Source organism: Geospiza fortis, unplaced genomic scaffold (assembly GCF_000277835.1).
Source record: "Geospiza fortis unplaced genomic scaffold, GeoFor_1.0 scaffold112, whole genome shotgun sequence".
Lineage (NCBI taxonomy): Eukaryota > Metazoa > Chordata > Aves > Passeriformes > Thraupidae > Geospiza > Geospiza fortis.
This window is the reverse complement of record NW_005054298.1, coordinates 24,984,698-25,000,875: the sequence shown is the minus strand read 5'-3', so window position 1 is coordinate 25,000,875 and position 16,178 is coordinate 24,984,698. Positions and strand designations below refer to the sequence as shown.

At 39.1% G+C, this 16,178-nt stretch overlaps 2 protein-coding genes across 2 annotated transcripts in view; both read right to left on the bottom strand.

The window, feature by feature from the left end:
- MPP4 (membrane palmitoylated protein 4) overlaps positions 1-2,127 on the bottom strand; it is a 22,138-nt gene extending 20,011 nt beyond the window's left edge. The window contains 4 exon segments of the mRNA XM_031058675.1: positions 687-808; positions 1,361-1,405; positions 1,408-1,523; positions 2,111-2,127. Of these exon segments, the coding sequence (XP_030914535.1) occupies positions 687-808; positions 1,361-1,405; positions 1,408-1,523; positions 2,111-2,127 (300 nt within the window).
- A 6,122-nt stretch (positions 2,128-8,249) lies between these two features.
- The window catches only part of ALS2 (alsin Rho guanine nucleotide exchange factor ALS2), a 32,712-nt gene continuing 24,783 nt past the window's right edge, over positions 8,250-16,178 (bottom strand). Inside the window, 10 exon segments of the mRNA XM_005415930.3 lie at positions 8,250-9,007; positions 10,366-10,462; positions 10,717-10,866; positions 11,510-11,571; positions 12,078-12,123; positions 12,503-12,679; positions 13,168-13,290; positions 14,012-14,169; positions 14,710-14,827; positions 15,087-15,254. Coding sequence (XP_005415987.2) covers positions 8,969-9,007; positions 10,366-10,462; positions 10,717-10,866; positions 11,510-11,571; positions 12,078-12,123; positions 12,503-12,679; positions 13,168-13,290; positions 14,012-14,169; positions 14,710-14,827; positions 15,087-15,254 — 1,138 coding nt within the window. The 3' untranslated portion in view covers positions 8,250-8,968.

Genomic DNA, 16,178 nt, shown 5'->3' with positions numbered 1-16,178 from the left:
GTAGCTAACCAGTTATACTGTAGTTTTGAATTTTCCTAGAAGAAAAGCTGTCTACACAGGTAAATAGCTTGATAGTAAATTCTCTGATTTGTAGCCTGTTTCCTTCCTCTAGTTGAAGGCATAATTTCTGCATTTAAAATACCCTTATGAGCATTCTTATCCAGTAAAAGCTCCTCTTTAAAAATCGAAGACTTTAAAAATCCTTCTTAAAGAAAAGCCGAATTTTTACAGAATTTGTCTCAGAGATAAAATTCTTCTCAAGATAGAAACAACAGTCAAAACTCTGTTCTCTAACAGTATAAGATCTTCAATTACACATCAGATGAATGGGATGCAAAACAAAATACGTCACAGGCGAAGAAGTGGGATGCATAGCCATACAGAAATTTAAGAACAGGAAAGACAACTGAGCAATGATGTGTTCAGTGTCTGTCCCCTGGACTTAATACAGACAGGAAAAGTAGAAGAGCCTAAATGTCTAGGACATTATGGAAGAGAACACTTTATTTTCCTTTAAAGCATAAATGGCTTCGTCTACTGTGACTGCTGATGTTAGAACTGACATCAGGACTATCAGCACTTAGTGTAAATAAGCATTTATTGTCCTTATATGGCAAAGCCAAGTAGCTATTCCCTGGAGATTGTTCTGTAGGTGACCTTGCTCCCCCAGCTGTGTGGTAGCTTACCTTGAGCAGTGCTTGCAGCCAGCGAGATCTGAGCAGCTCATAGAGCATGCCAACGCCATTGACATCCCTCTTACAGAGCAAGCTGAGCTCTTGCAGCACTAGAGTCAGAACATGAGATACACCTGAGCCCAAGAAACAGAAAAGCGCAAGACACTTCAGTACAAAGAGAAGACCAACCAAAACCAAACAGTGACCCAGACCTTTGAAATGCACCTTTCCTCAATTTGTACTTCTAAGAAATGCACAGACATTTCCTGTCTGCCTTGATTTTTTTCCTCCAATCAACTCTTGCATAAGAGCTATTTTAGAACGTTATTAGCCAGCAGGTTAGGTCAATGCTAGCAATTTGCAACTGACCTGAGAGAAAGCCATGCAGGCAATGTCACATGTAACAGTCTGGGTTCAAGCTCATACCTCCTACCTATAAGAGGTGAAACAACAAAAAACTCCTTGGCCTTATAAGCCAGAAACAAATGCCAGCTATTCTTCTCTGATGCTCTCTTAAGTCAGCTGCATACCACCACTGAACATCAAGAATCATTCAAATTGCTGAGCAGTAATACTTCAGACACATTCATCTCTCTCATGACTCAATGGAAGAAGAGTCACAGAGATCAAGGAATAGAACTTTTTGAAAAGAGGAAAAAAAACTGAAAAAGAGATGCAAAAGTTACCATTATCTTTGCGGCTGACTGTTGGCACCTCCATCTTCTCCTTTATTCAAGGAGATTCCACTCACTTTGGATACTGCATTCACATCACATTGGTTTCACAAAGAGAGATGATGAACTAGGGAAAAGAGCATCCTCATATCAGAATAATGTCAGGTATTTTACACTGATAAGAAAGCAGAGGAAAAACAAAGGAAGGGGTGGGCAATAATTTGTATTTAAAGTGCACCATGGGTGTAAAAAATAAATATATGAGTCCCATGTGTAAATTTAGCCACCCAGTACCATCCAAGATGCAGACAGACAAACCTCAACTGCAGTATGGCAATTTTAATGTCTTTATAGAATTGTCACTTGCTTGCTTCATTAAGTCATCGAACACAGAAAGCTGTTTGGTCCATCTTTTAGCTCTCCAGCTTCTTAAGTGTACCACCATGAGAAGTCGTAATTTTTTCTACAGACTTATATCTTGTTTTGTACCCATATAGCTTGGAAAATAATCATATTCAAGGATACATTAGATTTAATTTTAATATTGACACAATATTAAAACTGAAAGACTGGAATTTCTACTGAATTTTCATTGAGCAAAGACATGATTTTGAAAAAAGGGATCCCTGTCTCTATCACTATTAGAGTTTAAGGTCTTTGAAGGATTTGTTCCACAGAGATTTCATTATTTTTCTCTTATTTCCTCACAATGAGTTAAAAACCCAAAAACCCCAAGCCCAGATAAAAAACCCCATTTCTTACCTTGTGGGTATCATCATCTCTCTCAGGCAATTTATAATAGGTTGTCACTTTTAGAGATGGAATCAAAGAAGTTATTTGCTAAACTAAAAATGTGTGGCTGATTTCTTTAATTATAAAAAGCAGCATATACTACTTAATTTTTTTCTTTAGATTTTAAAATCAGCATTTTTAAGCAATGCAGGAAGGCAACATGTACTAATTAATATGTATCCATGTTGCATGACCTTTCCACAAATAAAATATGCACCTTCTAAAATTTTCTTTCAAATTCCTTCCCTCCCTTAAAATTCTGTGGCAACCTATCACTAGCCTATAATGTTCTCTTAAACTAAAACTGGAAGAAGTTCTTCAATCTGCTGTTCATTGCAAACAATGCAGTACAGGATTGCTTCAGAGAATTCTCTGAACTCTTCTTCTCAAAGTGGTATGGAAATTCCCCAGGGAACACCACATACTGCATTTATACCCTAAAGCATCAAGAATCTATGTATGAAAGCTCTTAAGCAGTTCAAAATCTTCATTACATCCTAGCTGATTTAACTTCACACTTGATACAAGTATAAAGGTATTGTCATGATTAGCAGTATTATAGATTACTCTTAAAGAATTAAATATTTCAACTGGCCACTCAAGAGATAACTTCGACTACAAGCAAAAAAACTAACATCAAATATCTCAGCACCTCAGCCAATAGTGAACTCCAGTGTGGCACAGTGAATGCATTACACCAAATTCTGCTAAATACACCGTAGGTTATCTCCTGGATTAATAAAGTAAAAAGGCAGCCATTTTCCTCTAGATTGCTCTGTAGATAGAAAACAGCAAAGGTACAAGCAGGAAAAGTATTATCTTGATCTGCTTACAAAAGCAGAAGGCATTACTGTCACTTTTACTGCATTTAATACTTATTTTTAGAACACACTTTTCTCTCCTGTTAAATCACAAAACTGCTTTCAAAAGGCAGTGGAAATTAAGGGAGAAAAAAATCATAAATTATGAGATTATGACTCAAGTATTTTATTACTGAATCTGGGCAATTCATTTCAAGTTACTTCTACAGGACATTCAATGGTACATCTTATTGAAATTCTAACCTGAAGACTGCTTTTACAATTACGTTTTTTCTTTCAAAGATTCACAAAATTATAGTTTGATCCTCCCCCAGTACAACTGGGGTTTGAGCTGCAATTATTTAATATTTTCAATAGTCTCAGTTATTTTCCTTAAAGAATTTGCCTTCCCCATTTTTAAGCTTAGTTGATCTGCCTAATGATGGATTTAACAAAGCAGGACATATAAATCCAGTAATGAAAACCTGTTTCTTAATGGAGACAAAGCACTTGGAAACAAAAAACATTTTTGGAGATGCTAAAATATTTCAGATTCTGCTAAAAAACAAATAATATCATTTCCCCTTGAATATTTTAAAGGGATTAATTTTTTCCCCACAGAGCATTGCAGCTTCTGGTATCAGTACAGCTTCCATAGAGAACAGATATGGGAGCAACTTGAGTGTGTTTAGAAATTTTGGACACAGTTTATCTTGAACGTGAACCTCAGATTTCCTAAAAATCTGGGAAAGCTACTGAAGGTTTTGCTTGCCTTGTTGAGTGAAATCCCCAGCTACAGCTATCAGAGTTCTAGGAATAAACCTTTCCATCCATTGCTGTCATCTTAAACCACAGAGTTTATGCTCACACTAACAGAAGCAGTATTTGAACATCAAAATCTGTCAAATTCTGACCCCCACAGCTCACCTCAGTCATAAATTAGTAGCTGTTTTGTATTTACACGCAACAAAAGGAAAGCAGTTTCCAACTGCGAAGCCAGGTTTCAGAAGCCCTCAGTAGCAACAGATGCTGAAAAAGTCACTACCAGAAGAGAGGAAGAGTTGCTTCTTTAGAAAGAGACCTACTGGATTGCTTGCTTAAGGGCAAAGGTCAGAGCTCAAATAAATGTAGAATTACTACTGTGCCTTTATTTCCTGAGACTTGTATCTACATCGACTCCAAGGCCAGAGCTCAGGGTCTCCTCATCCAGGGATCTAAATAAATTAGATGGAAATTCTTGCTAAAAGGCTTACCTGACTAATCTCCCAGGCAGTGTAAGGGCCTTCCCATTCACATGTATTGCACGCAATTACAGATGCTCATTAATAGAAGACATTTCTCTTTGTCTGTTGTTAGAGAAAGAACTGGATATCCACACTGAGTGTGCCAGAATTTGAGTCAAAATTAGTCAGTCACCTCAAGTCTGCAGACATCAGTTATCCCAAATCTGAGCTACTCCTTCAGCAGCAGAGTATAAAATTCCTTGACCCTAATTGTCAGACAGACAAGAAGGTCTTATTGATACAAAGCTAGAGCTGCAAGGGAACCTAAGCCCTGTTTTAATAAAGTTTCAGAATTGTCTTTAAGTGGACAATTTTGCATCTTGTCGAGCCTCTGAAGGGGACAACACCAGAGAACCTGACATCCAGAACATCACTCCTCTGCTCTTACACATTGCTTTGGTTAATATGCTAAACTTCAGCCTTTTACAAGGAAAACTACTCCTACCTTTAAATTTGCCAAAATTAATGATTTGGCATATTGAAGACTGCAAATTAGCTTGAGGGAAGGAAACACTCTGTGAAAGCTTTTGTTGCCACTCTAAATCAGCAAACTGATTAGGCAAAAAAATGGAGGGAAAGATTCAACAACTCAAAGCACATGCCCTGTTCAGGACTTTTTTGTTCTGCATTAAATAAGCTTAATTAGGCCAGTGTCATTATTGAAGTCTGACTGCTTCTTTTCTAGTCAATGTAAAGAACGATCCTCCTTTTGTATACTTTTTGAGACACTAAAGTATTTTAGCTACAGCAGCAATGCTAAATATTAATGGAATAAATTGACACAACTTAAGCCTTTGAAACCATTTATCCTTATCTCATACCCAAGCACCTCTCAATGGAAATCGAAGGCAGTAGAATTAAAAAAAAAAAAAAAAAACAAAAAAATGTTATGTGCACACCAGGCATTCAGTGAGATTTCACAGAATCACACCTGCACATGTGAGGTAATTTGCCCTGTTACTCTCTGTAGTCAGATCTATTCAGTGGTGGTTCATTCTACCTCCCTCCCACAACCCTAGAGCTGCAGTGCTGGGAAGAGTGCCTTATTTACATGGGTTAAGAGCTGCCAAAACATCGCTCCCCAAAAGAGCAGCACTCAGACAACACTTGGATGCAGTCATGAGGGGCAGCCAGCTTTACTTCCAGATGTTTACTGCCAACAGCTTGGGCTTACAGAAAAGAAATCAAACTACCAAAATTCCCCTAAATAAACAACCAACCACTGTATTGATACTAAATCAACTTAGAAGTACACAGATAGGTTGTTCAAAAAAGGATTTGTTTTACAGTCCCACATCAGTCACACATTTTTCTGCATTATCTCTCAACATACCAGAACAGGTAGTTTCCTAACCTATTTCTAAAACAAGTATAGTTTTGTGAAGATCAGGACTGAGGAAAAAATTCCCTTTCAAGCTCCTACTCCGCATTCATACACTCCTCTAATATTTAGCTAACAAGAATTAAACAGGTATCCTCTCAGCTATGAAAGGAAACTAATTTCACATTTACATGGGGAAAATGCATCCTTGCAGAACAGTGGTTTCAGTACAGTGCAAATTTTCTTACCTGCGAACCCCACCGAATACGCCATGTTCAGCTCATGTCGAATTTCCAGAGGGAAAGAGTATTTGTTGGATGTTAGCACGGCAAGTAACCTCACTGCCCCAGCTAATCTATGGACAGCCTCTCCTTTCTAATCCGCAGAAACCTAACCTTAGAACTACTCATTACCAGGGGGAAGAGAACAAATCCCCTTAACCCTTTTCTTGCATAAAAAAACTACTTTACATCATCTCTCACCTAAATAGCTTCTTATTCTCATCAATTTTCCCAGTCAATAGGCTGCTCATCACTTGGGGTCTATCTGCAGCTACTGTGCCTGTGATTGCAGTGAGAATCTGCAACACCAGAGTGCTGATCTTCTGTGGCTGGTTACAGGATTTCTGCTGCAGCACAGGAAATACCCAGCTTTCCATTAAAGAGGAAAAAAAAAAGAGAAAAGAGTAATTACCCTGAAGCAATCCAGCTGGAAAGGTCCTGCAGGTTAACTCATTTCTTTGTTAGTTACAGCAATACACAAATCAAAGCTGCTCTGTACTGATTTCCTAACGCATCCCAGCCCAGATCGGCTGTAAAGTGGAATCTGTGTCAGAAGCACATTTAATCCAGGGATTCTCTTCAGCTAATAACTGAGCTATATATCAGAAGGACCAAAAATAATCCAGCCCAAACTGTCTGCTTCCCTAATTCAGCCAAGCTCAATTCATACGTGATACCACTACTTTTTCTAAGAGATTGAGTGTATACATACATACCTCTCTCTGTGTTTATATACATAGTAAAGGCAGATGCATCCTTTGGGTTTTGTAAGTTCTCAGCTTTGCACCATTCACAGCCAATGAAGTTACACCATTACAGTTGCTACATATTTGTAGCTACACCTTGTTCTTGAAAAGCAGAAATAATACAGAAGAATTTCTCATTTCTAGTTACATTTTTGGTTTTAGGCACAAAATCAATCTGGGACTTCATATGAAACAAAGTGTAATATTAAAATTCTTTCTTCTGAAATATCCAAATACAACAAATGCTAATTCAAAGCAGTTATAGGAAAAAAAAACCATTCCCAAATCTGTTTTTCATGGTTGCACTCCCACAAAAGGCAAAATAAATCCTGAATTCAGATCTTCTGCAGATGAAAATTGCCATTGATTTACTCAGCTGTTCAGGATAGCCCCATTTTAAAGGGCAGTTCTGTTCCTACAGGCTTCAGTTAATTTCTTTTTACACAGAGTTACAAGAGATGATTGCATGGAAAGGCTGCATCTAGTGCAAGATGAAGTGTTTGAATTCTGCCTTATCCCCCTTCATTATGCTCTTTACCTCTAGCTGTGTCTTCCCCCTTTTCAAGTTAGCTTTTATAGCTTCCCTTTTATTCATATTATTGCTTATCTCTCCTTGAATTATTCAGTATAATTTAAAAAATAAGATTAAGCCAACACTAAGTTTTGTAAACATGAAGTCATCTCTCTATATTTTCTCATCACTATAGTCTGTTGCAAGTTAACAGTAATTTTAAATAACATCATTCCAGAATTACCCTTTCCCCTCCTCTGATAAAACTAGAAATCATTTTGATAATACCAGTTACTTTTACTTTATTATGAAAACTGCTACACTGCAGCTGTTGTTCAACACAACAGTATTTTGGCATATGGGTTCTTTACATTTAGATGCCAATATACAAGCCTTTACCACTACTTCAAAATATGATAACCATTATCTATGGAGTCTAACATAACTTAAGCTATTATAACATTCTGTAATCTACATTTCCCCTCCGTTTTTGTTTTTTTTTTTGAGTCAGTCCTGCCACCTACAATACTCTAGTTACCCACCAGTGTTATTGGTATAAGTGAAGTTAGCCATAAACCACAGAACACACTCTCACAGATTCCCCAGGGAAATGACTTCTTCTCTGCAGCCTCCGAGGTGAAGTGCTCCAGCAGGTGTGATTAGGATCGTGCTAAGGGACTGCAGGGACCTTTCCCAAAGTGGAACACCTTGTAATCGGTGCCAGGAGAGACAGCCCAATGTGTCCTGCTCCAAGTGGGAAGCATGGAAGCACTGAAGCTCTGCCTCAGAGGCAGCTCTGGCTCGGCACAGGCAGAACCGGGAGTGACAGCAGAGTTCCAAACCCACTGGAGCAGCCACCCCAACACAGCCTGTGGGGTGAACTGCCCAGGAGCTTCCCTGCAGTGGGAAGAGCCTGGCATTGGTGCCAGGAGTTCGCTTCTGATGCAACAGCTCTGCATGCTAAGCCCTGCTTCCCAGGAAGGGACCAGACATCACCTGCTGCTGAGGAGCGAGAGAGGAGCCTGGTGGGCACCTGGTGTTAACCAAGGTCAACCTAGCACATCTGTGTAAGAGCACCCTTCACCCTTCTCACCTCTCCATCAGCCCACAAGGGCTGACAGAGACAGCATCTGTCCTCAGGGTAAGCAAACTGACCACTGCACAGCATTTCATTCAGTGCCAAAATCTGAAGTGGTCAGTGCCTTTTATTTATTTCATAAACAGAAAGAATGGTAAATGCCTGTATATTTACAATTCTAGTAAATAGGGAAGTCCATAACAGTGTGATTATTTCCACAACAGCACATGAATACTGATATTCAGCAATGCTGTTCAACACAGAGACCTCAAAACCGTTATCACCAAACACACTATAGGCACCCATTACAAATACTAACATATTTCTATTTTCTTAAATAAACAAACATACAGCTTAATTCAGGAAGACCAAATGGTTCTGTGGTGCAATTCATTCCCTTTAAACATTTCTGCTGACAAACCAGGAATAATAAAAACAAACCCACTGCTTTGGAAGCCATGCGGTCCAGCCTCTCACATGTGTTCTATGTAGATGCCATGCCTTTGTGCAGCACGGTTAATTTAAAAGGAGTAAATTATCCTTCTGTTAGAATAGGAAAGCATTTCTTCTTGGTAGGTACTTGACAAATCAAGTCTTTATCTTCATCACCACTTCACAGAAAGCTGGCTGCAGTCTTGATTCAGTTGAATCTTAGAACTGAGAGTTCAGAAGAAAAAACTGAATATTTTCATCTGTAGCAGCAGAACTATAACCAAGTATTTTCTAAGGGTCATTTCAGGAAAGAAATGGTTATTAGTGAAGTCCCACTGAGCAGATTATCCCACAGAGGCAGGTTGTATATGATGGTCTAGGTAAGCTTTTCGTGTTGAATCTGGTAGTAACATGCCTGAATTAAAACAAAATCCAGATTAGCACAAGTGCCAGTTCACAGCAAAGCATCACGCACTAAAAGGTTGATTTTTTTTTTTCTATGCAAGAAAATGGAGGACAAGGCTCTCTACAAGCAGTGAAGCTACAGTGGCACTCAACACATGAGAACCTCCTGATACATAAGCTAGCAAAATGAGCAACAGGAGACTAAGGTACAAATTACATCCAACACCTAATCAAGCAAAATAGCACGATTTGGGACTTCATACTTTCACAGCTCCCAGCTATGCCAAGATGAAAGTATATTTTTGGTTACAAGTCTCTCTTTGCACTTTGACAGAAGGACTCAAAAATAGAAAATATTTTTTACAGGACAAGGATGCAGGGATGAAACATTTCAAAAGCACTCAGAGTGAAAAGCAAAGGTTTCCATCACTCTGCCTGTTGAGAGTTATTCACTTCTTCATGCTGGTTCAAATATGCTGGGTCAGGTCAGCCAGGATCAGAAACTTAATATAAATGTCTCAGACAACATTTGCACTCATGAAAAATCAGATTCTACTTTGGCTTCCACCACGTAGGTTCCTTAGTAAATTTGAACCAATGCAAACCTTCCTTTTTTGTAACATGAAACTAATAGGTCTTTAAAAAAATCCTCTGGACTCAACTATTTTGAGTTTGCACAGACAGAAAATACAATCATGATAACCTAACACTTCAGTTTAAGATTCTTCCTTAAGTTTGAGATTAACAGCCTCCCTCCAAAACAACACCACTAAAAGGCTCCACACTGCTGACTTGTCCCAAGATCCACATGATAAACACTTTTGAGGTACCAAAACAATGTATTTCCATTATGAATGTCTGAGTTATAACACGATATTCTTCCAAACACACTCTCTTCCCATACTTAAAAAGATAAGAATACTTAATAAAATGTGGAGAGTGACAGAGTGGGGTTTTTTCCCCCTAAAACTGCATTCTTGGAAAGTCTTGATGTAATGTTAGACTTAAACTTTAATGGAATGGCTAATATCTAAAGAAGCACTTCATTTCAATTTTTATAGGGAGAGTAAGGCTTGTTAAGTTGCAGGAGAATGAGAGGTGAGCATTTAGAACATTCCAACAGTAACCAATATTACCTTTGAGTAATCCACATTTGCTCATTACACCATTTTTCTTAAGAGGTACCTGCAATTAGGAGGTTAGCTAAAGCTTTACATTAAATTTCCCTGCCTATCCTAGTAAAAAATTTCAGTTAAAGTCAAAGAAGTTATAGCCTAATGTTCATATAATTGTCCTAAGCTGACCTTCATTGCTAAAAGCTGATTATTTCCAAAGAAAGCCTTTAATAACTCTGAATAATTTTCATACCTTCAAGGTAGTGAACATGATGCCTTGCTCCCCATGCTGGAGATAGGGATCCATCAGGTCTTCGATTAAGTGCACCTCAGACCCCAGATTCCTTATCCTGCCACATGTGAGAATGGGAAAGTGAACATGGGAACACAGGTTGCCAGTATAATGTTTCTTAATTCTGAATTCAGGGCCTTTTCACAATAAAGACTGTTCAAGACTTTTTCAGACCAAAGTAAACAGTCAAATTGGAGAATTTATAGGTACAAAAGCCAGTAACTAATCCTATAACAAACAGAGGAGTGTTTAACACAGAAGTCCTTGTCCTGCCTATGCTCACTTATCACTGATGCCACCCTTGGTGCCTACCTGGCTCGTAGCACCACATAGAGAAAAACAGGAAATAAGTCATCCATGGACCACAGAAAATCTTCCTGAAGGCTCTCAAGTACACTCTGGGAGATCTCTTCAAAAGTCTGCTGGATCACCTTCAGCTTGTCAGCTGGGGTAAATGTGGTACTGTTTGGAGAGCAAAAGCAAACCAGGATAACAGTAAACACAGAGAGATCTGCATCTAAATTACGAAGGGTTTGCTGGCCAGCATGGCCCTCCCCATGCCCATGGAGGTCAGTCAGACATTGACACTGCAGCAGCCAGGCCTGCCAAGGCTGCACAGTACCCAGGTTACAAGCACCACACCAAGGCACGCTACTGCAAGGGAGACTCTCTTCACACTTTTATGGTGTTTTAATATAGTAGTAAAAGGGGGAAAATTCCTTTCTAAAATACTCCTTATTTCTTAAAAACCTTTCTAAAATATTCCAATTTCTTAAATGTCTGCACAACAGACACAGAAAAGCCTCCCATGCTCAGGTCACTTGACCACACCTGTTTGGAAATTCATATGTGTATTTGATAGACATCTTTATGCCCTTGATTCTCAATGGCGCCCGACAGACACCTTCCAGTCGTGTTTATGAGGCAACACTTCATTCCCCAGCAGGAGAAATTGCATCTTTACTCAGAACTGGAAAACATCTTAGTGACTTCTCTTACAAAGGTGAACAAAAAAGGGTAACATGGAAAGGGTCCCAGTCAAGCAAACCAGATACTACTACAACAGGAACAGTGTAACACTGAAAGACAAATTACAAAGAATTACCTGATTTGCTGTAAACATTCAACAGCAGAGGCAAAGCAGGCATCTTTTGTGTTTGATGATACCTGTGTAATCATGGTAAGATTTATCAGGCAGGTTCAGCACCCCCACTGTTCAGTGTTGAGCCTCTTTCACCAAGATAATGATTAAGAATGTAAACTATAAATTTTTTCTAATTAGAAAGTATATAATGATATAACTCTCTTAATTAAACAGCTTGAAAATCTCCTTGCTAGACTTTCATTCTCACACTTTCATAACTGGAGACCAAGCAAAGGTCTCTTGAATTCATTACCAAGTCAGCCAGTGAGTGACAAAGCTGGCCTGATGGCCACTGTAAGAAATCACAGAATGGCTGGGGCTGGAAGGGACCTCTGGGGATCATCTTGTCCAGTGCCCCTGGTAAGTCATTACTATAGTATTTAAATAGTAGGCAAAGTTAAGGGAAATACAGTAACATGGCATATCTTAAGCAAAGAGCCTGGCCAAAAATTCTTTGATCACTTTGATGATTTCAGTTTCTTGAAAGAGCCACTTGGCAAAACATGTAAACAAGGCCCAATGAACATACCTTTCTACTCTCTCCAAGGATAGACACAGTTCCTGGCCAAAACTTCCTGCAAGAAACCCAACACAGTCCACTGAGAAAACAGTCCTAAAGTATTTTTCGCATTACAGGAATGAAGTCATCATGTTCTGAGACGCAACAGCCCTTCCTCCAGGATCAACTACACCTCCCACAGGTACCCAGGAAACTGTAATTTGAAATGTCTCTGATTTTGGAGCAACATCAATCTTTACCTCCTTCCCTCACCTTCCATCTCCCCATTTTGGAAGAGGGAAGGTCTGATTCACTCTCAATCCTTCTAATTAGCTTGAAGACATGTCTAAATGCATTTAAATCAGAGAAAATACATTCAAAAACTAGGGCTTTGTTTTAGTTGCTTTACCTAATAACATGCCATAACCTGTTCCAGTTTGTCTTGTTGTACTCACGCTTGCACTCCAAGGAAGCTGAGAAGAGCCAGATCAGTTTGTTTGTTTAGGCGCAAAACGCATTCCCAGTAAATGTCCTCCTCACGCTCGTTGTCCAAGGCATAGAGCATAAACAGAGGGGGATAGAGGCGTGGCAGTAAAACAGGGAGCAGCAAGCCAAAACTGGTTACCACATAGCTGCAATAAAAAACCAGAAGGGGTGGTTTGCAAAGGAAGACATTAAAAACCTAATTATCTATAAAAATTGAATGAAAATCATTGGAACAAATCTTTCATATAGCACAAACCTATTCTATGAGGGATAAGAGTAAAAAAATAAGTACAAATCCATCAAATAGCAACTCTGATAAGATTATAAATTACCTCCAGTGCTCTTATTCAAAATACTTTTCTGAAGCCCAGGCCCAAGCCTTAACTTGCTTACCAGTAACAGACAAAAGCAAGTTTTATTTTAAGTAAAGAACCACTGCACAGACAAGCATGAAATGCTTATTACAACAATAACATGGAAGTTTGCTTATCAGAATCTGTCATCAGAACCCAAGGGGAAGAAAAACCACTGCTTAGATCCATCAGTTGAATATTGTTTATCTTTCTTCCCCCAAAGAAGAAAAAAAAATGCAACAAATGCTTTGTTAGTTTTTATTTGTTTTTCCTTTATGTACCCTGGCTCAGGAGATTCTGATCTGGAATCAGATTTCCCACTGCAAAACGATCGCCTTCCTTTTGGCTCCGTTGTCAGAAATGGAATTGTGCTGCCCTCTTCCGGGAGATCAGGAAACAAGAACCTAAAAAAGCAACACACGGAACAGCATTTGAGGTCACATCAACACGTTTCCACAGATGTCAGCACTAAGGCAAGATGGGAGAGAAAAAAGACAGCAAAAATAATACATGGTGGGCTAAGACAGCACAGCTAGCACACATAGAGTACCAGCTTCCTGAAGGAAAACTTAGGCATGCCAACCCCTCCAAGGACACCTTTCCTACATTAACATCACTTCCCTCCAGACAAGGTTTCTAATTGTTAGTAATTTGGAGTATTTCTGTTTTCAGACTGGCAGGACACAATTAAAGCTGTAATTACTCTCAAGAATCTAAGCCAGCTCTTCATAGGAAGATTGTTCATCCATTGGTAAGAACTTTGATGCCATATTGGTAAGAACTTTATGGAATACACTGGCATTCTCTATCCTCACTAGTGTTCTATACCCTTTGAACACTGTCTTTGCACACCACAGACACTGTAGATCCATATTCCAGGTGAGCTGCTTACAGCCACATTTTGAAATACAATGTAGGATGTAACACACTAGGTGTAAAGAGTTTAGTTTTTCCATTTTTGACAAAATATTCAAGACTCTTTAAAAAGATAGGAAAATACAAGCAACTCCCAAAATTAAATAACAATGCCAGCACCTTTGGACTGTACAACATTAGACAGTTTCAGTACATGGGGCAGCTTTCATGAATTCAGCAGCGGTTTGACTTGGAAATGAGTCTCATTACCTGACCAGCTGGAAGATGCGCTTGAGGTAGGACTTGATCTCCCTTACAGCCTCCTGCAGCAGTCGTCGATTTGCTCCTACTCCAACATAGGTCATCCTGTAGACAGCCACCAGTGTTTCCACCAGCTTGCCCAAGGGATGCAGAGGAGTATCACAAGCCTGAGACAATGTATATTAATTGGCCAGTCAGATAGGTCAATAGCAGACAAGTTAAAAAAATGGAATCCAAAACAGATGGGTGAGAGATCCAACAACAGGCTTTCGAGAAAATATTGTAGATATCTCAAAAATGAGCTATATTTAACAAATTCCCATTTGGATTATAAAATTTCTGTGTCAGCTAAACACAATTTATAGGAGTCAAGACAGTACAAGAACTTGTGCTACTACTTGGACTAGTCATCTGCCCAGTACTCTTAAAATCAACATGCAAAAATTAGCAAGTATTTCAAGATGCTTTGCTGGGATCCAACATTAAAGAATGAAAACGGTAAATGAACAGAAAGTGACTTTAAGAGAGCATTCATTAGGTATTCAATGATTTTAGTCTTAGATGTGGACTTCAATATATTAAGTGATGAACAAGTATGAACTATGGATTACAAGAGTGCAAATATGGAAGTAATTAGGAAAGCTATTACAAAGTGAGCTTGTCATGCCTTGCCATGCCTTATTATGTGAGAATTTCAGTCACAATACCTTTATCAAATATTTTTTTATATTTTCATATTTTTCCAGGGTGAAGGCACCAATGTGTTGTGGAATGAACTCCAAACTTTCCAGTGTCTGAGTATGTGAGCGGCTCAGTAATTCCGGGCTGCAGTTTAAAAAGACAGACATTGTACAGGTTGAGACCCAAAATGGGGGAAAAACCCCTGACATTAACAACTCAACTAGTAATAAACATCAGCATGTCCCTGAAAGGGTTTGTAGCGCAGAGCAGTAAGGTTATTATAAATAAAACTTTAAGCTTTAATTAAAACTTTACAGCCAGAGTTTCAAGTTCAGAGCTGAGTGCAATTCCAGTTTCCCTCTCCATCCTCTTTTGCTTGGCGATACATTCTCTAGGAGCCAACCTGTCTTTATGCTGCCGTCGGTTGGTGGTCAGAGCCACCGCAATGTTGTCCCAAGCCTTCCATCTGTCCCCCTGGCCAGGGCTCTCACAGCCAAGCTGGCTCCAGCATTCTTCAAATACTGCCTTCCATTTCTCATCAGGGGACACTGCCAGGATCCCAAGCTTCCGCCTAATAAAATGACCAGTGGGTCTGTTAAAATCAAATAGCAATGAAACAACACATTCAGCTTGAAAACCACCCATGGCCAATGTCAATCTCATCTCTCACACTGTTTTACCAAAAGCTGAGAAACTTAACAGACTCTACTGTGAACCAAGTTTTATCACTAAGAATAAAGTTAGAGCCTACTACTAATACCTATATTAGAGAACAGCTATGAACCTTGTTAGTTTTACTCTTTCTTGAAGCCTTCCAGGAAATAGTACAACAAAGGGCTAGTGCTTATCTTCACCACTGGTATTCATTCAGAAGTTTCAGGACACATTTGTGTAGCAAGGACACAGCACAAGTAAGTCCCAAGTATCTCACTGTCCTGGAGTGTACAAGTAGCACAGCTACCCACATAAATACCAAGGATGGCCACACAGCTTCTGACCCTGAAGTAGTAGCTACAGATAATGCTGCAGGGCATGTTAGGGATGTGCTGATAGAGAGCAAAACCAGCTCAGGCATCCTTTCACTGCCAGACAATGCTCAGGGATCATCTATAGCCAGAAGAAAACCAACAGCTCTTCTTTGCATGTAGATAGATAAAGATATCTCAGAGATATAATGAAATTTACGGCTTTGAAAAGCTTTCTCAAAACAAGTAAGTGCTGTCAGGGTTAACAGGTCTATGTTGATTTAAATCAAGTGTCAGAAATTGTCAGACCTCTCATTAATATTTCTTCCAGCACATTTGAGATGGGAACTAGCAACGCAGGTAATTTCTCCATGCTGCCAGTTTCACAAAGCAGAAAAAGTAGGCTCTAAGCCTTTTCAGAAATTATACCAGAAGATTTTCAACTTGAAGACAGTCAGAAGAGGATAGATGAAACCTTTATTTCACAAGCAATCCTCAAAAATATGTATATACATTTATTCATAGACTCC